This window comes from Phyllostomus hastatus, unplaced genomic scaffold (assembly GCF_019186645.2).
Source record: "Phyllostomus hastatus isolate PE091 unplaced genomic scaffold, TTU_PhHast_1.1 phas_scaffold_78, whole genome shotgun sequence".
Classification (NCBI taxonomy): domain Eukaryota; kingdom Metazoa; phylum Chordata; class Mammalia; order Chiroptera; family Phyllostomidae; genus Phyllostomus; species Phyllostomus hastatus.
The window spans coordinates 1,316,972-1,341,696 of NW_025334041.1; the positions used below are offsets into that span (position 1 = coordinate 1,316,972).

At 62.9% G+C, this 24,725-nt stretch overlaps 1 protein-coding gene across 1 annotated transcript; it reads left to right on the plus strand.

The window, feature by feature from the left end:
* The first annotated feature begins 282 nt into the window (after positions 1-282).
* SPATA48 (spermatogenesis associated 48) lies at positions 283-18,643 on the plus strand. Its single transcript, XM_045828891.1, has 9 exons — positions 283-841; positions 5,486-5,583; positions 6,764-6,840; positions 8,288-8,426; positions 10,097-10,164; positions 10,849-10,890; positions 12,477-12,584; positions 16,180-16,287; positions 17,797-18,643. Exons 1-9 carry the CDS (start codon positions 283-285, stop codon positions 17,918-17,920), a joined length of 1,323 nt encoding a protein of 440 aa, XP_045684847.1. The 3' UTR covers positions 17,921-18,643.
* Positions 18,644-24,725: the final 6,082 nt, after the last annotated feature.

Below are 24,725 nucleotides of genomic sequence, written 5' to 3' on the forward strand. Positions count from 1 at the left end.
AGAAATGGGCGATCCAGTGCGTTCCAGTTCTAGCTGTTACTAAGCAGCAAGGGCGCTGTCCTGGTCTCTTGCTGCCCTATATGGCTTTTGGTCAGGAAAACAATTCTCACCTCTAAAAGAGAAAGGAAACCCTACTGTGTAAATATTTAGAAAGTCAAGTCAATAGTATTATGATAAGTTAACCAACTCTCAACTACCGGAAGTGTACGTCTTGTGGTTACAGAGAAAAGCGTCGTCAGAGACGATTTATAGTCATCCGAAATTCTGAAGGAGAGAGAGGCCATGCATATGCACTCACAGCACACCCCTGGAAAGATAAGTATCTCTGAACAGTCCATCCTTTCCAGAATAAACCCTGTCGAGAACGTAGATTACCCACATTACTACAACCTCTTAAGGAAAATGAACATGCCCATTGTGAAAGGGGTGGAGGACAGACACGACTTTGGCAGGATGGAAAAGAAAGGCAACCCCGCTTTCCTTAAATTTCACCCGTATCCCGCTTCGGGCGTGCCAAACTACCACTTACACCACCCTTACCCCCCACCGCGTGGGGCAGGTTTCCCATTGTTTCCGCTGCGCGACGACGTGCCCCTAGGGGACCCCTGCTCGGGGTTTCTGAGCCCCGGGGCTGATGCCGACTTAAAGCCTGGCGTTGGCAGAGCCATACCAAGCCTGGCGGACTTCAGGGACGTGAAGCCCCAAGAGCGAGTCCCCAGGCCAGGCGCGGGACAGCAAACGGCGCTGAAGAGGCAAACGCTTTTCTTGGAAGAACTGAAACAAGACAGGAAATGGAATTCCAGGGCAACACCAGACATTGCCATCAGAGCGAGACTCGGAGGTAAACAAAGGGACACAGGGTTTATCATTTTTAAACATTGAGACAAGGGAGAAGAGCACGGGTGTGAGATTCACTATTTAGCATTTGATTTAACATCAAGTTGTAAAGAACGGAATAAGAAAATCTCAGTTTTGAATTACCGACCTTAAGGAAACAGTAGTAAACATGATAAGCTTTTTTATTATCCTATCTGTAAAATAAGATTTGGCTTTTAAAAGCCCATTTATTAGTATAATTGACCAACACAAAGTATATGTTAGATAATTTATTCTAGACATGGAGATAACCCAATTTCACCACAAGGCAAATTATATTTGACGTTGATGAATATGTAGCATGCCTCCCCTCCTTATCCCTCCCTCGAAAGAATAATCTGACGGTTACACAAGTGTTTCCAGGGGCTGGAATGAGATGGGAACGTCACTGAAAGTAAATCTGGGGGTCCGGTAAGAGCAGGAGTGGAGGAGAAGCAACCCCCGCAGAAGCAGCTGTGCCCAGCCCTGGAGGCGCAGTGGACGAGCCCTGCCGACCGCCGTGCCCTGCGACCCTCCTGGAGGTGCCCCCAGAGAGCGCCACGGGCCTGGCCCGGAGGCCCTGAGGCACACCTCCGAACGGAACGGCCCTGGGCGGAAGTGTGTCCGGCAGACAGGGAGCACACAGCGGTTAACGCCCCTGAGTGTGCGGCGAGGGCTGCATCAGAAGATGCCGAGCTGGCGTCAGAGGTTGCACCAGCCTCACGCTGCTCCCCGTCAGCGCCGGGCCGTGGACCAGAGGCCCACGCGGACCATGTGGGGCGGGACAGTGGCACCAGCGTGTAGTGGAGCAGTGTGGGGAGTCACGGGTCCTGCCGCCGCGTGGAGAGAGCCACAGGCAGCAGAGATGGGAAAGGGGTAAGAAGACAGGTAGGGGCAACAGAGATGAATGACCCCACAGTGCCACCTTCCACAGCCCCGGCCTCTGGGTGCCCACGTCCGAACCAGAAAGAGCAGTTTGCAGAGACATAAGCACAGGGAGGGAGTTATGCTTCTTGTGCACTCCAGCTGGCAGGGGCTCGGGAGCATTTCTGTTTGGACTTTTCATGCGAAGCTTATAAATAATGTTCAACGGTCGAGTTTAGAAAATCATGGTTTTACAATCCACTGGAAATACTGTGTAGGGAAAGACGGTGTTACTAAGAGTGAGATGCACTTCCGTCTACAAAGGACAAGCACCACCTAAGGTGTAAAGAGTGCTGTAAGTACTTGCACCGGGGGGACCGCTGGCGCGTTCCGGCCCGCCTCTCGCAGCACACCCCACCCCACGGGCTCCGAACTGGCGACTGCTGTTCTCACCTGTGGGCAGAGGAGTCGAGTCCGCCACTGGTTCACGCTCCACCTCGTAACAGTGTTCATTGTCAAGGGCACTTCCTCAGAGGAACCAGGTTCGTTGTCCACGGTCGTCCCCCGTAAGGCAGCCACGCCACTCTACTCGTAAGCAGGAAGCCCCGGCCCAGTGTTGGGCTGTTTCTGTAAGCTTTTCTAAGAGCTATATTCCAACAAATTACGCGTTGAAGAAATAGTTTATTAAAGCTAATTTCTGACTAAAAGAAGGTTAACAGCGGTTGCGCCCGCAATGCAGAACCAAGCCGAGAGCTGGCCTGGCCTGCACGTGGCACTCCCTGCGCCTGCGCCACGGAATGCAGAGGAGAGGCCGGAGGGTCCGGCTGCCCCAGCTCTGGCCCAGGCGAGAGGCTGGCTTTCACCACGGCCTCGGGGTCATCGCTGATCTCCTTCTGCCTGTGCGTCCTTGTCTGTGAAATCCGTTCCCGAGCTCGCAACACTTCATGAGATTCCAGTGATGGCCACTGAGTGTAGTTCACGTAAAAGTATCTGACATGAAGGAACACACCAGTAAGTGCTAGATATTATAAAGTCCAGCAAAGTCTAGAATTTTCCGTCCCTTTTTACTTAAATTGGCAATAATAGTATTTTTCTTGTAAAGTTGTAAGAAGTAGTGAATTTAAAATACCAAATACTTAGCAGAATTTCTGGAACATGTCAAAGCATGCATTTAATAGTACTTGTTATTATTAGCTATTAACATTTCCAAAGAGTAACACCAGGAGTTTGGGGACTGGTCTCAATATAACCTGTCCTAGGCTTTCAATGACTTTGTAGATCCTGGAAATAGTCATTAATTATACATAAGTACTCAGTTTTTTAGCAAACCTAAATACACAGGGTTGCCAATACATACTGACAAGAAGGTACATCTTCTGAGAATTAATTGTATCGCAGCCCAGCGTGCTTTCATAGATACCAAAGCCCAATCATAACAACGTAGACTGCTGACTTGCCCAGTTCTGACCCTGTCTAGACTTTTAGCTGGGTGCAGTATTTCCTTTTTTGTTCAGAGTTGGCTGTCTTCCTCGTGCACCCATCAAACGTTCCAAAGTTATTCTAATTATACGCAAATCCTTTGCTGGTTGGTCTCCCTGCCTCCCGTTGCAGCAAGACCACACAGTCGTCCTCGTCCACGGAGAAGAGGAGCTTGCCCGGCGCAACCCCCGATTGCCCTGCCTGCATTCCCTGCCTAATGTCAACATCGGTAGCTCTTCCTGTGCCTCCTGCCTTTCTGAGGTCGCTGTCGGGGCCAGAGCCGCTGGAACAGTGTCCCAGAGCCTGGGCGGCTCAGACAGCAGACCCCTGTCTCTCTCAGCTCTGAAGGCTGAGGAGCCCAAGGTCAAGGTGCCGGCTGGTGCTGGCCCCGCTGAGGGCCCTCCTTCCGGCTTGCAGAGGGCTGCCCGTGTCCTCCCTCACAGGGAAGGCAGCGCTCTGGCCCCCTTCCTCTGCCCAGAAAGACGCTGATCCCTCCCACCCTCGTGTCCTAAATGCCCCCAAAGGCCCAGGTCCAAACACCATCACGTCTGGGGGAGGACGTCGGTCAGCACGTGGGTTTGGGGGTGCAGAAACACTCACTTCCCAACAACCACCTGAACCGTCTCAAGCATCGTGCAGCCGCCACCCAGCCTGGTGCCACCCAGCCCAGCGCCACGGCTTTCTTGGCCTCGCAAACCCGCAACTCTGTGCCCAGCAAGCCCTCACTGCCCGGCCCTGCCTCCTGCAGCCCCTGGAGGCCAGCTTTGCTTTCCGTCTCAGTGAATGCGACCACTCCGGACACTTCATATAAGTAAAGTCATATCGCATCTGTCTTTCTGTGACCGGGGTATTTCACTACAATGTCCATGTCTTAGCATGTGTCAGAATTTCTTTTTAAAGCAGAATGATTTTCCGCATCAGGCATACACTACATTTTTAAACTGTTCATCCGTCAGCGGACACCCGGGTTGCCTCGCCCGTTGGCTGTCGTGACTGGTGCCGTGAGCACAGGTGCACACATATCTCTCTGAGCCCCTGCTTTCATCTCTTCAGATGTGCGCCCAGCAGTGGGCGCGCCCAGCCCCGCGGTGACTCTGGGTCTGACTTTCTGAGGGGCCACCCCCACCCCGACTGGCACAGCAGGTGCACAAGTTTCACAGGCCCACCGTCCTCGTGCAGTTCCGAGTCTCGAGTTCAGGAGTGAAGCCCACTGACCAGGGTGGGCAGTCCCCTCGGGGTGCTCCAGACCCCTGTCCCCCGTGTTCTGTGGAGGAGTTGTGCCCCGGCGTTTATTAGGGGTCGCGTCGGCTTCCGTGTGGGTGTGATGTGGGCTGCACAGTGAGTGGGCCTGGAAGCGTTCTCTCCTCGTTAGGTTTTCAAAAACAGAGGGAGGAGGGTTGGTGTCGGTTCTTAAATGTTTTGTAGAATTCACCAGCGAAGCCACCTGGTCTAGAAGTGTTTTTTGTTTTTTTTTGTTTTTTTTTGTTTTTTGTCTAGGTAGGCTGTTGGTTACTGGTTCAATTTCCTTTGTATTTATGGGTCTGCTCATGGTTTCTGTCTCTTAGTGATTCACTCTGGGCCTTTGTGTGATTCTAGTAATTTGTCCGTTTCATCTGGGTTACATAATTTGTTGGTGTACAATTATTCATAGGAATCTCTTAAAGTTATTTTGGTTTTATAAAATCAGTGTAATGTTTTCTTTTCTCTCCCATGTGTGATTGTACTTATGTGAGTCTTCTTGTTCTCTGAGTCAATCCAGCGAATTGTCAACTTTGTTGATCTTCTCAAAGAACCGACTCTTGCTTTCATTGATTTCCCCTAGTTTTCTATTTTCTACTTTGTATCTCTGCTCTAATCTTTATTATTTCCTTTCTTCTGCTAGCTTTGGGTTTAGTTCGTTCTTTTCATAGCTCCATCAGGTGCAAATTTAGGCCGTTGACTCGAGCTCTTTCTTCTTCTTTAATGTGAGGACTCGGGTCTGTAAGCGTTTCCCTTAGCACTGCCTCGGCTGTATCCGCGACCTTTGTTGTGTTTTGTGTTTTCGTCTTAATTTGTCTCAGTTTCTGAATTCCCAGCAAGTAATAAGTAATAACTCTGCGCTGTTGTGATAATGCTAACACATACATTTCAGAGCTCTTCTGTTCTCACGGAGGAGAAAAATCGCCAGATAACCTGATGAGAAAAGTCAGTCAGCAGCACGCACTGTAGCTCTCCAGCAGGAGGTACTCCGGGTGGAGGAAGCGGCATCTGTTGCAGTTTGGCAGAAGCACGTGCACGTCTGTTTCAGGTTGGACGAGCCCACGGAAAGTCCCGCCTCCCCGGGCTCGGCACGAAGCGTGCTCAGTAAACCACACGCACACGTTCGACGAGGAAGCGACGTGCACGGTAGGAGGTCCTCGCCGGGTGGCGCAAGGCAGCACGTGTGACTGTTGGCTCTACGGTCTGTGCCTCTGCCCTTCTGAGCCTTGCCAGACAGCCGTGATTTCCAGGACGTGTCTGATGCGCCACCCCAATCACTGCGTGTTTTCATTGCCTTGTGCCGCCCCTTCAACTGCACTTCGGGGGGGGGGGGACTGAGTGGGAGAGGCTGGCAGTGCCCGGCCCAGACCCATTCCTGCAGGTGTCCCCTCCAGCAGCGGGAGGGACAGCCGGCGTGGCGGACAGCCACCACCCCGGAGGTCTGGACTCTCAGACCGGAGAAGCATCGTGAGTCTCAGAACAGATGAACAAAACCGTGCTCTGTCCTGGGCAATTTACACTGAAGCTGCGGGGTGGGGGGGGCGTGTGCCCGGGGGCGGGGGTGGAGGACACAGAAGGCCCTCGGACCGTTCTGCTCCTCGTGGCCCGGGGTCAGCGCGGCCACTCAGCCCAAGCTCCGGGAGCTCCAGAGCCACCAAACCAGACTTCTAAACACAACTAGGACACAGGTCAAAGGTAGGATGGGTAAAAAATAGAAGTAGCAGAAATGTACATCCTTGAAAGAATTACTGGAAATTGAACATTAGTGAAGACCAAATAGAACCAAGAACCAAGGGGAAAAAACAAGGGGGATACAGGGAAGAAAAGTGGGCAAAGGATTGGTAGAAAGTGGCGGGAATGTGGTGGGAATCGAAATAAATAGTAACCATCAGAGATGGCAACAGAAATGCTTGTAATGATGTTTAATTAAATTATTTTTATAACAATGAGCTGAAAGGTAGGAAGAAGGTAATATCTCAAAACTAGTGTCTTTGTATTATTAAATAAGTCAAAATTTTTAAATATTATAATTCCATGGAACTAAACACTATCTGCCAAGATTTAAAATTCAGAAGCTTTCTCATAAAAAATCTGACTTTCCATTGACTTTAATGTATGTACTGTCAATTTTAACTTAATCATTAGGATAATGTACACAAATTGTGAATTCACGAGACAACAGAGGAAAGCAGGAAGCGTGCACCTGTTGATCCAGAGGGTGCTGGAAAAGCGGAGAAAGGAGGAGGAGGAAGAAAGCCTGGTGGGTAGTGATAGCATCACCAATCCCCCCGCATGTCTGATCTCTTTTATTATTTGTGACTTCCAGGATGACGGCGAACCACTTTCACAACCCAACAAGAAGTATAATGCAAAGGACTGCTTTTATAAGTCCTCTACACAAAAGTAAGAATTTTTCCAAATAGAATTCTGATTTAACAATGTGATTCCTTTATCTTTAATGACATGTTCCCTTTGTATGTACATTATCCCAAACTTTATGAGGAATGCAGAGAACGTAGATACAGCGATTGGGTCCCTTTTGTCGATCGCTAACATGAGCAGAAGGAAGAGCTGGCGGGAACCCCATTTCGTGGAAGAGTAGGACCCAAAAGGGAGGTGCTCAGAGAGAGCTCGGGGTGAGCACGGCCTCAGAAAACAGGAGCAGAGAGAGCTGAAGGGGGTTCGTTGACTCTGCCAAAACACATGCAGTGACCCCACTGTGTGCCTCCGCCCTGGGCTGTGAGATTCACCCACGAGTAAAGCAAAGATCTCGCCCCTCGAAGGGCTCTAATGCTACAAGGAGGAGGACACCTCAGGACAAACATAGGCCACAGCTCACCCCTGAGAAGGAGATGGGACCACACAGCACTGGAGAGGCGCTGTTGTCCCGGCCAGTGGTGGCCGTGGCTGCGGGCAGGAGGCAGGACGCAGGACGCAGGACGCGGCAGGCAGCACGAGGCTTCTGGGTGTGTGCAGAGCCAACACAATCCCCAGCCTGGCAGTCACAAGTCCGAAGGCAGGGAAGTCAGGTGTGGGCTGTGCAGCGGGACGTAGCGCCCCTTAGCACCGTGAGGGCAGGTTCGGCGGGGGCGGAGGGCAGGGTCAGCAGTCGGTCTGGGACGTGCAGGGCATGGGGGTGGCCGGTGGACGTCCAGTGGCCCAGTCGGGCAGTGGGTGCGTCGCTCTGGAGCTCGGGAGAGGTGTGCGCGCCAGAGAAAGGCTTCTGGGTGTCGCAGCTTGCACACAGGCGCCTACGGCCGGACCACTGGCTGAGGGCACCAAGGCAAGCGTCCCAGCACGGAGACATACTGAACTCTGTCTGGAACCTGGACGATGCACACTCATACACACGTTAGTTCCCCTTCAGCGTGTGACAGGGGGCCACCTTTAGCGGCTTCAAGCCATACCTGCTCGTTACCACCCAGCTCTGCAGCTCGGGAGTCTGGGCTGCCCCAGCGGGGCCAGGGCTCAGGGATTCTCAGGCTGAGGCAGCTTCCTCAAGGTCATGGCGGTTGCTCAAGGACAGCTGAGGAGTGTCCCCTGCTGTCACCAGCTCAGATCGGACCCACTTAGAATCATCTGCCTGTTGATGAACCCGGATTCGATCGACTAGGGACCCTAGTTAGACGGGCACAGTCCCGTCTGTCACAGGAAGTGGCCACGCAAAGTCTCATGGGAGTGACAGCCTCTCTCGGCCACGTGCCGTGCCCACGCCTGAGGGGAGGCCACCCCCAGGGCCCGTGCAGCAGGGGCAGGAGCCTGGGGGGACACCTCTGAGCTCTGCCGGCCGCAGTGCGTGGGGTGGGGTGAGCTACCCCGACTGGACTGTCACCGTCTAATGATGTCATAGGGCTTACGAAGTCGTTCCCTGGGACGAGATGCTGCCACCGAGACCCGGTCCAGAAGAAACGACGGTGGAGAAAGCCTCCGACCCGGTCGCACAGTGCTTCGCGCTGAAAAGATACGAGAGGGCGCCCACCCTCACGCAGGTCGGAGAACGCCGCCCCCCGCCCCGCCCCCCGCCCCCGCCCCGGGCAGCAGGGAACAGGCTGCTGGAGGCAGCCCACACGCTGGGTGGCAGCGGGACTTGTTTCGGTGGCGGCGCTGTGGGACGCACAAGCACCCACGTGTGTGTGTGCGCGCGCGCTTGTGTGGGACTGAAAGTAGGTGCCATGAAGTCACCAGTGACCTCAGGTTTGTAACATCCGCACGAATATCTTAGAAGAGGAGTCATTGGCACCGACTGTGTCGGTTCAGAAAACTGGAAGAGAAGGCACGGGCAGGGAGGACAGGGGAAGCGATGGCCGCTCCCCAGAGAACCCGTGTGCGGAGGACACTCTCTGCGACTGCATGGGGAGCTGGCCTCTGGGCTTGTCCAGGCAGGTGGGAGAGTCCGTCCTGGAAGCCCGAGCCCTGCGGGGCCGGGAACAGGGCGCACCCGAGTCTGTGGGCGGGGGGGCGGCGCCCGCGCGGCTCCCTCCTGGGCAGTGGGGCTCCGTCGCAGCACGGCTCTGTCCGCGCCGCAGCCAGGGCCGCCTCCTGCACCGGGGCCCCTCCCCGATGCTCCAGGAGCCCGAGCCCCACTCGTGTAACGTGGACCTGTCCCCCCCACCCCGGGCACGTGCCCATGACCCTGCCACCGCAGCAGCGCCACCTCTGCTCCTGCGCCCCCTCCCCCCAGCCCGCCCGCCACCCGCTACTCCCGCCACGCAGAACAGCGCCGCCAGGCCAGCCCTCGGCAGCCCTCCAGGCCGGGGTCAGGCCCCACTCCCGACCCCCCAAATCCCACTGCGCTGTGCCTGCAGATCCGTGGGGACACGCACGTCCTTCCCGCCACCCAAAGGCCCTACAGGCCCTGGGGTGCCGCCGCGCACGGGAGCCCTTTCCTGCCGCGAAGCCCGAGGGGCTGGAACGGAACCCCCCACGGTGAAACCCAGTCCTCAGCACGGACCCCGGGGGGAGGGGGGTCCGGGAACCGCGCATGGAGAAGCCCACCTAATCTGGAAACTTTTTTTCAGCTTTTACAGAGAGGAGTGGTGTTAAGAGAGGCAAAACAGCTTTACTGTAGTCTCATGGGATTTTTTCACATAGGAATTAAAATCAGTTGAGGGACAAAAGCAGAAGTGTCCAGCTTATACATTTTTAAGGCTCTCTCCACTGCATGAAAGCGTTAATGGTAACTCACAAGAATTGGTCGTTTGCCTGTGCATTCTCTGTTGCTACATTGTGCTGGTGTCCGAACTCCGTCCCTGCGAGATGAGGCCCCAAGCTCCGAGTCGGGCTGGGCAGGCACCGGCTGGGGGGCAGGGGGCTGCAGGGGGCAGGGGCTGCGGGAGACCCGAGGGTGCACAGCCTCTGGGGCGGGAACCCAAGTGGGGCCTTCACCCGGGCTCCCCCTGGAGGAGGAGGAGGAGGAGCAGGAGGCGGGGGTGAGGCAGACACAGCCCCGAGGACACAGCGGAGATGTGGGGGGTCCGAGAGGTGAGTCGCTCAGAGCCAGCGCCCGGAGCCGCCGAGGACGCTTGGGGCGCGCTGGCCCCTGGGGTGCAGAGGGCAGCAGCCACAAGGGCCGGACCGTGCGGACTGGGAGTGGGCTCGGGGACTGGAGGCGCCAGGGGCTCGTCCGGTGAGTCTCTGGTGTCCGCCCCGCTGGTTCCAGGTGGTCGGCGGACTCTGGGACAGGTTCCAGACGAGGTCGCTCTCGGCACCGGGCAAGCCAGTGAACTTGTAAGTGTCGCCTCCTGATGCGCTCGTCACCCACCGGACCCCTCGCCGTGGCTCCCTTGCCATCCCGAGAGTGGGCGCTGGCCCGTGGCTGCCTCTGCGCCTCGCCTCTCAGCCCCCCTCAGGGTCCAGACTGCTCGGCACCCAACCGTTTAAAAATTTGGGGTGCTCTAGAAAGACAGGAGGGGCTCTAATGCGCACCATGCGTGAACTTGGGGGGACCATACACCCCTCCTCTCAGCCTCTGTGTTGTGTAGCTCCGCCGGGCTCCGTGAGCGCTGAAAACTGTGACTTTGTTAGACGCCCTTCCACATACGTGCCTCTCCCGTTCAGCCTGGAAAACGGCATTTCCACCCTTGGAAGCCCCCTTGTCTTCGTCCTCACCACCACCGGCCGCCCCGTCTGGCCTCCGGGGAAGCGTGCGGCGAGCCGACAGCCAGAGACGCCCGCAGGGGGAGCGTGGGGCCCGGCCCGGCCCGCGGGCATCCATGCGGGACCCGCGTCCCCGAGAGCTCGGAGCCCCTCTGCCCCGCTCGGGGTGCAGTGGACGCTGCACCCCAAGTTCCTGCTCTCTCAGATCAGCAGCGTGGGAGGCCGGCCCCTGTGGGAGGCTGCGAAGGCCTTGGTTTCGTCTGAATGAGGGAAATGCCGCAGTAACTCCAGTGCCTGTGCTTTCTCTTTCTCAAGCGTGAGCCCGAGTTCCCGGAGCAGATACGTCCCGTGCTACACGTGAGTACGGCGTCTCGCCGCTCTAAGGCCGCCGGGCTCCGCCTGCACCCTCTGCTCGCACTTCCCGTGACAGCCGCCGCGTTCTCACAGAGCCCTGGCCTGCTCCCAGCTCAGCGCGCGCTTGCACTGAGTGTCCGCGCTTCTGTCTCGGGTCTGTGACAGATTTTTTAAAAGAGATTTCATTTACTTTTGGAGAGCAGGGAAGGGAGGGAGGAAGAGGGGGAGAGAAACATCAGTGTGTGGCTGCCTCTCAAGCGCCCCCTACTGGGGACCTGGACTGCAACCCAGGCATGTGCCCTGACTGGGAATCGAACCGGCGGCCCTTTGGTTCACAGGTCGGCACTCAGTCCACCGAGCCACACCAGCCGGGGCAGATTTGTTACAGGCTTGAATAAAGGAAGGGGGAGAGGCGTTTTTATGCTTTGCCAAACCGGTTACTCTGGGGATGGAATACCTTGGGCGGCCCTAACGCAGGGCGAGACCGACCGGGAAGACGATGCGTCGCTGACGGTGCCGCCGCACCTGCAGCCTCGTTCTCGTCTGAACCTGCACCTGGCTCTGTGGGGGCGGGGGCGGGGAGCCGCAGGTGTGCGGGCCCACTGCTGCGGCCTCTCTGCTTCAGGTGGGCGCAGGGGCTGGGGGTCCCTTTCAGTCTGTCCGGGCGGCTGTGACCAGACACGCCGACTGGGTGGCCTCCAGGCACCAGTACCCCTCACGGTTCTGCAGCCTGGGCGCCAGCGTGCTCGGGCGAGGGTCCACTCCCGGGTCCCAGATTTCTCGCTGGGTCCCCGCGTGGTGGCAGCGGTGAGGGAGCTCTTGGGGTCGCGTCCGAAAGAGCGCTGGTCCCGTCAGGAGTGCTCCACCCTCCCCTCCCGACCGAAGCGCCACCTCCTCCTGCTACCACGACCTCTGAGTTGGGAGCTCTGGGTGGGGGCTGGGGGGACATGAGCAATAAGGCCGCAGCACCTGGGAGCAAAGTAAATGCAAGGAGATGCAGGGGTGGGGGCTGCTGGCCGGCGCCCCTCCCCCGTCTCTGTGGCCTGTTGGGCTCTCCAGCTGAGTTGGCTGACCTTCCTGCCCGCGGCCCCTGCAGTCCGTCAGGGACTGTCTCCGACCCCCGGGACTCAGCCTTCTCTCTCAGGCCCCCAGGCCCGTGGCTGGTCGCCCAGGAGCCCAGGCGCCCGCGCACCTCCGTCTGCCCAGGAGCCCGTTAGCTCTGGCGGAGGGCGGTGTCCGCCTCGCCCCCGGGCCCCGGGCCGCCTGCCGAGTCCGGTGCCGGCTGTCCCCGGGCCGTGGAGACGGCTGCCTCTGCTGCAGACACGCACCGGCCGTCCCTCCCCCCCACCCCCGAGGCCCACACTCGGCTCGTGGGGCCCGAGGACTCCTGCTGGAGAGAGGAAGGGCCTCCTCCCTCTGCTCCTTTTCAGGCAAACTGTGCCACCGTCGTGTGTGGCTCCGCCTTTTCTCTTTTCAAACGTCGGTCTATTCTGGCAAATCGGGTTTTCCCGAGGTCAGGACACTGTCTGTTGACTTCCTCTGTGTTTCCCGTGAAGAGGCCCACGCCGTCTGTCCTCCTCACCCGACAGAGGCCACGTGCAGTCCACCGACGCCGACGCCGTGGACGACCCCTGTGGGGACATCGCGTCCCTGGCCGAGCCGCGGCGCTCCCGAACCCTCCGCACGAACACAAGCTGGTGAGTTCCGCTCCTTGTGACCCCCGTACTTGGTCGTTAAGGATGGAGCACGGTGACGGGTTTTATCGGAAATGAAGGGATGGAATGTGGCCTGCCACCGCGCACCGCTGAAGGGGACAGACAGCTTTTCCTCAGTGAACGGCCGTTTGTCACAAGGAGACCACAGTCTTGGGCTCAGACTCACTGAGGCGCCTTGATGTGTGTGTTTATTTGCTTTTGCCAGTGGGAGTGCTGAGTGCTGAGTGAGCCTGAGTACTGTGCCAGTGGGAGTGCTGAGTGTCGAGTACTGCGTACCGCACCAGTGGGAGTACCGAGTGAGTACTGAGTACTGTGCCAGTGGGAGTGCTGAGTGCTGAGTGAGCCTGAGTACTGTGCCAGTGGGAGTGCTGAGTGTCAAGTACTGAGTACCGCACCAGTAGGAGTACCGAGTACTGAGTACTGCACCAGGGGGAGTACCGAGTACTGAGTGCTGAGTACTGTGCCAGTGGGAGTACTGAGTACTGAGTGAGTGCTGAGTACTGTGCCAGTGGGAGTACTGAGGCCCAGAAATGACCCAGCACATAGCAGAAGTACAGCCCGGTGGCCTGTGTGGCGCTGTCTGCGTCTCACGGAGCGGTGGAAGCACCGGCCCTCCCTCCCTCCTTTCCCCCCACTGTCCCCTCAGGTCTCTCAGGCCTCCCTGCAGGCGCGGCCTTGACCTTCTGAGCACCCCGCTCCCACTTTCTCCCCACCCCCCACCCTGCGCCCCACCAGCTCTGCTCGCAGACACCACTGTACGGGCCCCGGCAGCCACGGGGGTGGGTGGGCTCTGAGCTTCGGTTCCCTGGCCAAGGTCACCTGCTGGCAGGCGCAGCCCTGGGGTTCAACGCCATCCGCTCCCGTCTCGGCCCCTGCACCCCTCTCTGCGCCCCTCTCACACCCGCGGCCCCCTTTCCATCCGCGTCTCTGCCCCCCTCGGGCTCGTTAAGCCTCTGGATGTGCGTCTGTCTGAACACCTGGCTTACTGGTGCGGGAGCGGCGGGCACCCAGCCGGACTTCTGCCCGGCCCCGCACCTGGCCCGGGGCCGCTGCCCGCGAGAGCCCGGCGAGACGGCCGGGACGCGCACCTGCGCCCGAGGGACCCCCATCCCCTGGCCCGGCAGAGCTCCCCTGGCTCGGCCGGGAGTCCCGGCTGGGGGGCCCAGGCGCTGGCCCTGCAAGGTGGGCTTTCCCGTCCAGGGGTCCGCTCCGCCCCTCGCCAGCTGAGGCGGCTCTGGGCCTGTTGCTGAGCCTCTCTCTGAAGCCTCAGCTCCCGCGTCTGCGGAACCCATGGGCGGGAGGCCGGGACCCGGGGCGGCGCCGAGTGCGGTGAGAATCGGAGAGTGCGGTGGTGACAGCACTTCCCTCCGACAGCCCGGCGCCGGCGCGTCACCCTCCGCCCATCACCCTCCGCCCTTCCCGAGACAGACGGGAGGCTCGCCGAGCCCCACCCCCACTGTCTCCTCCGCTGCTGGTGCCGGCTGTGGCCGTGGCGGTGGCCGTGGCCGTGGCCCGGAGCTGGGCAGGTGCCGGGGCGGTGGCAAGAAGAACCGGCCGCCCAGAGCAGGGGCTCCTCCGGGACAGGGCGGAGGCTTCAGAGAGTGTTCAGGGGGAGACACAGGCGCACAACACTCGTCTCCGTGGGCGCCAGCCTCCTGACACGCAGCCGCCCCTCAGGAAGGCTCCGGGGGACCCCGAAGGGCGCGTCTCAGATCCAGGCAGAGCCGCTCGCTCGCCGCTCACCGGGCAGACCTGAGGTGTCTGCCCCAGGCAGCCTTTCCGCCGCCCCCCCTCAGTGCCTACGGGCCGCCTGCGGAGCGCGGGAGAGCCCCTCCAGCCCACACGGCCCCAGTGGCCCGGGGCGGCCGGGGCGGGAGTTGGGCACCAGCCCTGGACAGCGGCGCTGGGGAACCGCTGTCCCGGCGTCTGGCCGGCGGCCTGCACTGGACGCCTCTGCTTCCTCCACCCCCCAGGCTCCTGCGTGCAAACCTCCCACTGGTTTACACTCGCGGTCTCCGCTGAAGTCGGTCAAGCACCGAAGTGCAGAGCTGTGCTAGCTGGGCCACCTGCACTGGGTCCCCTTCGCTCCAGGGTGCCCCCGAGAGCTTGGGGCCGTCCCCCCACTGCCGGCAGCTGCGAGGCCCAGGGGCTCCCCGCCGGGCGGGGCCCCACCCTGGCTCCGGGGCTGAGTCGGGCGTGGGTGGGGCCGGCTGCCCGTGTGGGGGCCCCGCCCCTCAGCTTCCTGCCTTCCCGGTCTCCCGAGACCCGTCGACTGGCCCCGTTCATCCATCCTGCTCCTGCCCGGGATCTGTGCCCCGCACCCCCAGCCCCGGGTGCCCCGAGGGTGTCCCTGCAGGCCCGTGAGGCGTCGCGTGTGGAGTCTGAACGCCGCCAGGAGGGACACACGTGGCTTGTCAGCTGCACGCGCTTCTCTCTCAGGTGCTGAGCCCAGCACGTGACCCAGACCGGGAAGGGCTCCGGGGGTTTGTGACACGGGCCGAGACCTTTCTCCCGCCAGCGGAGTGTCACCCGTGTTTGTGAGGGGGGGTAGCTCAGTTAGGGTCACCGAGAGCCACACCTGCGGTGTCGGTGTCCCGCTTTCAGAGGCAGGGCCCGGGGCTGGGGGTCCCAGCCGCTGAGTGACTGACTGCATGGGCAAGCGGACCCTGCCCCGGCCCCGTTCTTTGCTCCGGATGGGTCGATGCTGCTGGCGTGCGTCCGTCCACGGCCGGCCCAGAGGCGGAGGCCTAGCGCGGAGAGGACGCCGGGCCCCGGGTGCCGGGAAGGCGAGGTGTCACTGCGGCGAGCCTGCGACCTGCCTGCAGTGTGTCCTTGGAGTACAGCTCCCGCAGTCCCCAGCTCCGGGGGTCCAGGCCACCCGCCTGAAGCAGACTCAGGACACAGTCCACCCAGGGTCTGGTCCTAGGGTCCTGCCCCCCCCCACTCAGGACGCTCGCCGTGGAGGGCGTGGTGTGTGCTCAGGTGTGGGGGACACGCCGCTCCTCTGAGGGGTGTGTCAGACGGTTTCTCCTGAGTGTGTGTTTGGCTTTAGACCCGGGGACTTCCTACACACACGGGAACACGCGTGTGCATGCTGTGTTTCCCGGCCCCCCCGGCTGGCGGGACGTGGGTGTGGAAGCGGAGGAGTAAGGGTCGCACCCGTTGGAGCTCGCGCAGCTCCGGGAAGGCCCGGGAAACCGGGCGCGGGGCGCGCCGGTGGGGACGAGGGAGCAGCGTCTGTGGGAGGCACAGCCCGCGCCCGTGTGGCGCCGGGGGCGGGGCCTCGAGCGGGACGCGGTCTCTGCTCTGCGCCCCGTCCTGGGGGGCCGCACAGGTGGACCACGGAGAAACTCGGGTGACGCGGAGACAGGGCCTGGAGGCGGAGAGCCGTCGCCCTCACACGCGTGCTCCCTGCCCCGCCCTCCCGGCGGGCGGCGGCTCCCGGGGCCTGCGAGGGGCGGGGCCTGCTGCGCTGCATCCGCGCCCCGGCCCCGTGCGCGGGGGGTGACCGCGACCGGGTCACAGAGCATCGTCTCCCCGTCTTCTCTCCCCTCCCTCCCCCAATTCTCTCCTCCAGCTCCGCGAACATCCCGGGGTACACCGGCAGGGTCCACGTCACCGCCACCCACCCAGCCAACCCCGCCGTCCCGGCAGCCGCGCCCTCGCCGGACGCTGCAACGTACCGGTAAGCTCAGGGCCGCCCCGGCTCGCGCAGACACACCGGGGCTCGCGGGTCACGGCTCTCCCGCCCAAGAGCAGCGAGGTGCCCGCAGGGACCCACGTGCTTTGCCAAGTGGGGCGTCAAGTCCGAGGGACGGGGAGTCACTGCGCAGGGAGTGCAGGGGCGGCGCGGGCACCCCCGAGTGTCAGGGCCCCTCCGAAGGCCCCCCTCCTGCCCAGGGCCCGTGCGGTCCCCGTGGGGCCACGTTCACCCCTCCGCGCCTGGAGCCCACTCCCTCCCCAGGCCCCTCGCCACAGACGGGACCCCGTCTGTGCCCCCACAGGGCGAGGGGCGGCCGGGTGGCGCCAGAGGACCCCCGCCCTCCCCTCCCGCACGTGCGAGTCTCTGCGCCCGCTGCTTCTGTCCCTTCCGTCCCAGGGAGGCGCCCGGCGCTTCCTCTCCCGGAAGCCCCGTCCCTCCCTCCGGGTGCTCGGTCCCCCACCCGCTCCCACCCGCTGGCGTGGGCAGAGACCCAGCCCGTGTCCCCCTGAGCTGCGTCCTCCTCCTCTCCCCTCCTTCCTCCTGCCTCTGCACCTGTAGCTTTGTTACTTTTCCTTTCCCTCTCGCCCGCCCTCCCTGCCACCCCGGGCCCGCCCTGCGCACTCCGCTGCCGGGCGCCCCCAGACTTTTGTGAACGCTCACCCCCCCACCCCACCCCCGGTGCTCCCAGTCCACCCCCTCCTCGCCCGCCCCCCTGGTCTGAGCTCCGCGCCACCGCGCACACGAAGCTCGGGCCTGCCTGGGGGAGGCCGGTGAGGTGAGCGGGGGCAGGGGCTGGCGACACCCCCACACGGAGGGCGGCCCTCGCCCGTCCCGGACACCTGTGGCTGGCAGGCTGGCTGCAGCGGGGGCCGGGCTGCACGCTGCTTAGGCCGTGAAGCCGCTGCCAGGCAGTGGAGCGCCGAGCGGTCCCCGCGCAGGTTTTGGGCGGGCGCAGAGCCGCGCCCTAGCAGCCACGTCCAGATGCAGAACAGCAAGGATGGCGGTCGCCGGGAGACACTGTCACTGAGATGGGGGTGCAGGAGGTGGGTCAGATGGGGCGCCCAGAGTCCCGCACCTTGAGAGTAAGGGGGTGCACCCGCTGGGGCTCTCGACCCCTGACCCCGCGGCGGCCCAGGCTGCCTGGGGCGCCCCCTCGCACCCGACCGCACCCTCCGCGTGCGCCTGAGCTGTCGCTTCAGCGGCTGCGGCCCCCGACAGGATACAGCAGTCTCTCCACGATCGTCACAGCGTAAAGCCAAACCACTGCGGGGCCCGCCGCCGTGCGCTCTGAAGTCCGGCCACACAGGAGCTCACCGCGTTGTGTGTGCGATTCAGACGGCAGCAGAGTGCGGGCGGTTGGCAGCTTCGCTTTCACTCGCTCGCTCTGACGCGCTCCCTCCCACACGTGTGCGTGACGGCTGCGGAGCAGGCGGGGCTACCTGTTCCTCTGATGCGTCCATTCCCCCCCACCCCACCCCCACTGTGTTCCAGCATCCTGCGGGCGGAGTTGGCGGGCGGCCCCTTCCGCCGCCGGGCGCCGCTGTCCAGCATGGTCACGCTCGTGAGGCCCTGCAACCCCTTCGCCGGGAAGGGGAAGAAGGCGGCCAGCTACTGAGGGGCCGCCGGCCCAGCGGGGCGCCCTCGCCTCCCCGGCGCGGCCTGGGCGCCCTCGGCCGGGAATAAAAGACGGTTGTGTGCTCCGAGCCTCTGTGCCGGTGGAGTGAGGGGGGACGCTCTATTCTGACAGTGGGGGCGGCTCAGACCCAGCCTGGGCCGCGCCATGGGCCGGGCCCCAGGACGCCACCGTTCCATGACAGCGACCGAGGTTCCCTGGAGGCCACGGCAGCACGGGCTCCATCTGGGAAGGTTCCTGGCCAGAGTCGGGGCGCCTAGAGCTCCCGTGTCCTGACCAAGGCAGTGCAGGCGTTCTGACGGCCGAGCGCAGGCCGCCGGCTCTTCTGCTCACAGACTACCCAGTCGAAAACCCCTGTGTGGCCCGAGGCACCTGGCGACTGAGAGAGACTGACACTCGTCCCCGAGGGCGCCACGTCAGAGGTGGTGCATGCAGAGGGCAGGCCCTCCTTCCCCAGCCCCAGGGCCTCCACGGGGGCACACCCCAGGACTCTGCACAGACACGGGGCTCCTCTGGGGCCTCCCTGCTCACCCCACCCAAAGGTGCAGCCTGCTCTCTTTGCTCCGGGGGCGTGGACTGGGCTGTTGACCCTCCGAGGCGCCGTGGGCCGGCTCGACACGGGGACAGACGGGAAGCGTGCGGCCACCCCTCCCGCTGAGTGGACTCACCTCTGGAGCAGGAAGGACTCCACTGCACGTGACCTTGCACTCCAGTCATTTCAGAAGGAGCAGTTCTGTAAAAAAAAAAAAAAATTAGACCAAAACACAACTCTCCATCTCCGGAGACTGTCGCCCGCACCCCAACACCAAGGGGGGGGCCAGTGACGCCATGCGCAGTGAAGGTCACGGAGGCCACTTGGTTGGTGGTCACCGCTGCCTAGAATCCCAGGCGCCTGCGGCGGGGCGGGGCCTCTGCGGGGCGGGGCGCCGGCTGCAGCGGACCGCAGCACTGGGTCCGCCCCGTGCCGCCCCGGTCACCGGACACCCGTGCGAACCCAGCACCTACAAAGCTCCTGCTGGGGGCGTTCTGCCGTTGCCAGCCTCTGCCCCGTGACAAGTGGCATCTGCCCTCCCGTGGCTCATCATCAGACGCTGCCTAGCGGTGCCCGTCACTCTCGGAAACCCCAAGAGACGGCGTGGGACCGTGAGGCGCGTGAAGCGCACCCCCCCCCCACGCGGCGGTCGCTGAGTCTGACCCGCCTGCGAGCCGCGGGCCCCAGCTGCGGCCGCTCTGCAGAGACTCCCTCTGGGGCAAAGGCCTGCCCTGCCCTGCTCCGCGACCAGGGCCCGCAGCGCACGCTCCAGGCCTTGCCGCTGAAAGGACACGCTTCCCTGGCCGCCCGGTAAAGGTCACAGCAACACTAATGTTCTTTTGAAGCGGGAGGAGCAGAGGCGCAGCCTGCAGCGCGGGTCGCGGTGTGATGGTGCAGAGCGCGGAGTCAGCGGCCTGTGTCTCCCCGAGAATCATCGTGTAATGAGTTTGCCGGCTGCCGGACCGCAGGGCCGGGGGAGTCGGCCCTGCACACGGGCACTGTGGACACCCGAAGGGGCCGTCTGAGCGCGGTGTCGGGGGCGGGGGGGCGATGCCCAAAAGCCACGGCAGGGCAAGGGCCGGATGGTCCTGAGGGATCTGGGCTGAGCCCAGGGGGCCCGGGGACAGAGCGTGTGTGTGTGTGTGGGGGGAGACCTGCGGGGCTGGGGGGGGCCCTCCCCGCTCTGCCCCTTCGGGGCCGTTGGGCAGAAACACCCATGACGCAGAGCCCTTGCAGCGCGTAGGGATGGGCTGCGTGCCTGTTCCCCGGGGAGGGCGGCCCCTGACGCTCTGGGCAGTGCCGATCTTCGTCAGCTCGGCTCGTGGCTGCGCAGAATGATGGAGGTGCCTCCCGCCCCCGGACTGGAGCCGGCCCGTGCGGGGGTCAACCCGGGGGCCCCGCAGGTGCATCTGTGGCTCGGCCGCCCTCCACTAGCCCCTGGCGGGCGCCGGGTGGCCCCACAGAGCCTCCCAGGTCTCGGGCGGAGCTCAGAGCCTGGGGCCTTCGCAGACCTGACCCCTTCTGCAAGGAAGGCGCGGGAGGCCATGCAGGGAGCCACGCTGTCTTTGCTGGCTGTGGCCTGACCTGTGTCCTCTGGCCTGTCCTCCGGGAGCCTCCCCTGCTGGCTCAGGAAAGCTGCAGCCGTGGCCGTGACCGCGCCCCTCCCTCTCTCAGCGCGGGGCAGAGGGGCCCCGCCCCAGCCAGGCACCTCCTGTGAGGAGCTGCACGGGGTCCCCTGGTGCACTTCCTGCCCGAGGAGGAAGTGGGGGTCAGAGGGAGCAGGGCGCAGGGCCCCCAGACAGACGGGGCTTCCGGGGACGAGGGGGACGAACTATCCAGGGTGCGGAGGCCCCCCATTTCCCGCTGTGCCCCTGAATGAGGGGCTGGGGTCGCCGCCTGCTCCTGGTGTCAGTTGTTATGTTCCCCATTCTCTGACTTTCTAGATTCCCCTGAGTGACCCCGGCAGCCGCCTCACCTGGCCCGCATTGGGGCCGGCGACTCTCAGGGCAGGCCCTGGCTGGCACCCAGGTTTGTGGTGAAGGGCCTCTGTCCACGCCGCGCACGTCTCATCAGGAGGCCACTGGGGGCAAGGCGCCAGAGGACAGAGCACCCGTGGTTGCGGTTCGGGCGCCTTGGAGACTCTCGCCAGCTGTGGGCGCCGCTGCTGCATTAGAGTAACCGGCCTCCGAAGCAGGCTCCCTCCCCGGGGCCGCAGGCTGTCCATGTGGCCCACAGCCCCGCCCGCCTGGCCCCGCGCCCGGGGCCACCACCTGGGCATGCCCTGGGGCCTCACCCCGACCACCTGGGCGGCAGTCCTGGTGGGCAGGGGTCCGGCAGCCAGGCCAGAGCGAGCCTCGGGAGCCGTCCTGCATCCACCGTGGAGCTGCCTCCCCTCTCAGCGCGGCGCGCACCAGCGTCCCTTGTCCCTGGGGCGTCTGGCGCTGCCCCACCAGGTCTCCTGTGTGGGGCAGCCGTCACCCGTGGTGACGAGGCTGCAGCCACCTGTGAGTCACCGTGGGCCTCCCCTGGTCCCGGGCACGTGCCGACGTCCCCGAGCTGAGCGGATGCAGGGGAGCAGGGCTCCCCAGGGCGGCGGGCGGCGGGCGGTGGGCTTCCTCCAGGCGAACCCTCGCACGCTCTGCATCTGCTGCCCCCGGCCCGCTCCGGCCGTGGGCGCTGCCTGCAAACCATCACCGAGGCACCGAGGCACCGAGCACTCTTACTTTGAAAACACCCCCCCCGTCCAGATTTCACCTAAGTCAGACGAGAAAGCGGCATCTCACTCCGTGGTTGCTCCATTTCCTAAGAAGGGACTGTCCCGGCCTGCGTCCGTGGGCGTGAGCACCGAGGGCCTGGCGTCGCCCACACCCTCCGCCTTCCTTTTATCTCCCTGCACGTCCCGGGCTTCTGCCAGGCCCGAGGACACCCTGCCCTCTGGTCCTGCAACTCAGGCAACCTGCGCCTTGGTGGGGGTCGCTCCAGCAGGGCTGGGCCCCCCAGGGTGCAGGGTGCAGGGGCAGAGGCAGACTCAGAAGGTGAGGCCAGGCCCGGGTGGGGGGCCGTCACCAACATGCTCCGAGAGGAACAGAGGCACTGCAGGGCTGGAGAGTCCTGTAGGGAGGCCAGGAGGGGCCAGGAGGGGGCCGGAGGGGACGGGGTGGCAGCCCCTCTGGGGCCCCAAACCCTGAGGCCCTCAATTGTTATGCTGTCCTCGGGGTTCCGTGGGGATTGTGCTTTTTCTTCAGCCTTAGAGTTAGTTAATCTAGCCTGCCGGCCGAGAGGGCTGGGCAGTTACACCCCGGACTGCGGTCACATGTGGCTGGGTTTAACGCCAGTGGGTGGGCCCCAGGGCTAGCCCTGGTGTGGTCAGCGGGGGCACAGCCTGGAGCCAAAGGCTCTCTCTGTCCCGAGGAGCTTCTGAGGACCCAGACCAGACACGGGGACGACCCGGCACAGGGTCGCCGGGGGCCGGCCGGCTCCCCCAGGTCCTGGTGAGCATCACCGGGTCGGCCGAAGGTCCGGGAAGGAAGCCGGCCACCTTCGCAGGTGCCCCCTGCCCGGGCACTCCCGTCGGAGACACGTCCTGTGCGCGGTGAACTGCTTCTCCTGGGCGGAAAAGCGCTTTCCGCCGTTATCTCTGTGATCGGTGGCTGCTGCCAGTCCGTAATGGCCTCGCCTGATTATGCGGGCCGTCATTAAAAGCTGGGCCCGCACAATGGCGTCCCGCGCCGGGTGATCCATGGGGCTTTGCAGGGGCTTACCAGCCGCAGCCGTAATTTTACTCATTCGTCTTAATTTTTTGTAATCATTTTTTGTGAAGAGGGTGCAATGTCAGGCTTGCTTCCCTGCGCTGACAGATCCAATCTAGCGGATAATTACCATAAGGAAATTGATGCTTTAGTGTGCGGGAGAGAATTTAATTTACTCAGACATCCGACAGAACAATGCATTCCAGAAGATAGGAGGATTTAAGTTTTTAAGAAATTAAATTTTACTATTTAACATGATTACTTATGTTGAACATCATTAACTAGCTTTTTTAAGTGTTTGAAATAATTACCAGCGCACTGGCTGTGTCTAAAACCCAGAGTCTGCTTTAAATAGGGGTTAAGGATCCATGAAATGAGAAGAAAATCCCGCAGCCCTCTCTCTGTCCAGGCTTCCCAGATCCGCTCTGCGGAGTCCGCGGCGCGGCCGAGCTCACCCCCGCCCCCACCCCCACCCCAAGGATGCAGTCCTCCCTGCGTGACACCGGAACCCACGCTCTCCCACGAGCGCCCGTGAGCCCGGCCACCTGCATTTTCGCCTCACGCGGCCGAGGTTCCGGGGTGGGGCTGAGAGGAAGCGGGAGGCCGTCCGGCACGGGGACCGGGACGGGGATGGGACTGAGGGGCCCTGCGTCGGCGGCGCAGCGGGCAGAGCTGCAGGCGTGCGCCCAGAGCCGCACCACCGCCCGCACGTCCTGTCTGTCTGCCCTTCTTTCTCTCAAGACCTGGAGATGGAGACAGTCAAGGCCGAGTGCACGCTCAGGACCAGCAGGCGGTGGAGGCGCAGAGGCACAGAGCCTCCACCTCTCAGGCCCGGGGCCCCTCCCCACCCCCGGAGTGAGGCCCCGCGTCCCCAGGCCTGGGCGGCGGGGGGCAGGCCGCGGCAGAGCCCCTTCCCACGGAGCCTCGCCCCTTGCGAACTGGATTCCCAGGAGTTCCTCAATCCTTCCCTAAACGCGAAGTGAAACACCCGACAGGAAATTTCTGGACGAGGCCAGCCCAGCAGTTCCCTTATCCAGCCCTCCGCCCGTCACATTTCCTCTCAGGAGACCCAGCGACGCCCTCGGCCCGCGTCCGCCGCGGGCCCTGTGACCGTTTAGGTAACAGCGGGGGATTGCCCAAGGGTCCCGACCGAAAATCCCCCCGGCCCTCGGCTGAGGAAGCTGGGTTAGAGCTGGCCTCCGCGGTGGTCCCGCCCGAGGGGGCTCCTGGAAGGTGCCCCCAGCCGCCTGCCTCGCCCCCCCCACCCCGCCCCACGTCTGCGGGGTGCGCCTTCGGCTCCGGCTGCACCGGTTCCTGGCGCAAGTGCAACGTTTCACCGGAAGTGCTGAGGTCCCTTGGAGCCGCTGGGTGCACAGGGAAAAGAAACGCCAAGATCTTGACAGCTGTGGTCATCAGGCCTGAGGACGACGGTGCCCTCCGTCCTCGCAGAGAAGCCACCTCTCAGGTCCCTGTTCAGTCCCTTGAGACCTGAAATACAGTCGCGTCCGACAGCAGGCTCCTCTGTGTTTATTTTCTGCAAGGGACAGAAAAGGAAGCAAAAATGCAGGAGACACAAACTTGCACCCAGGTGGTCAGGGTTGGCAGTGGCCCGGTGCGGGGACCCGAAGGGGGCGGCGTGTCCCACCTGCAGCTGCAGCCGGTACGGCGGCCGCTCTGGGGGCGGCTGCGGGCCCACCTGGTGATTCTGGTGACATCAGCGTGTCCCGGCGCTCTGCGCTTCCGCTGCTGCGGCGGGAGCAGCTCAGACCTGGAGGCCCCGACGCCGCGGCAGGGATGCAGCCAAGCGTTTCTCACATGCGGACTCTCTACACACGTGCACACACACAGGTGCACACACACACTCTCACCCACATACACACATGCCCGCACACACTGAGGGCACGACTACACTGACACCACTCCGGGACGCAGCTGCAGAGCTGGCGCGGCTGGCGGGCTAGGCACACTCTGCCGGCCGGCGGAAAGCGCACGCGGAGAGTTTGGTGGCACCCCCAGCGCCTGGGACAGCGAGTGGCCGCAGCGGGACTGGGAGCCAGGACGCTGGCACCTGCGGCGTCCACACTCTCAAGCACCGAGCTGCCGCGGAAGGGAGCCCGGGGCCACCTCCCCAGGCCTGGGCCCCTCTCCGCCCTGCCACGGGCGCGGCCGCACCCGGCCTGGCCTCCTGTAGCTGCCCTCTCGGCCGAGACTCGCCAGCCGGCCCACCGGGCACTCACTGGGAAGCACTCGTGGACACTGGCTGCATCCCGGCTGCCATGCGGGGCCCCGAGACTGCCGGGGCCGCGAGGGGTGGGTGTGGGAGCTCATCGGCCCACGTCCGCAGCGACACATGGGGGACACACCAACCTGCCTTCGAACCCTGAGGCTCAAACTGGAGCCACTCCAGTTGTTGTCGAAAACATGGCCGCATCCCACGCATCCCGGTGGCTCCTCTCCCAGCCCCCCGCCCCCCCTTCCCCCCCCCCCCACCGACCACACAAGCACA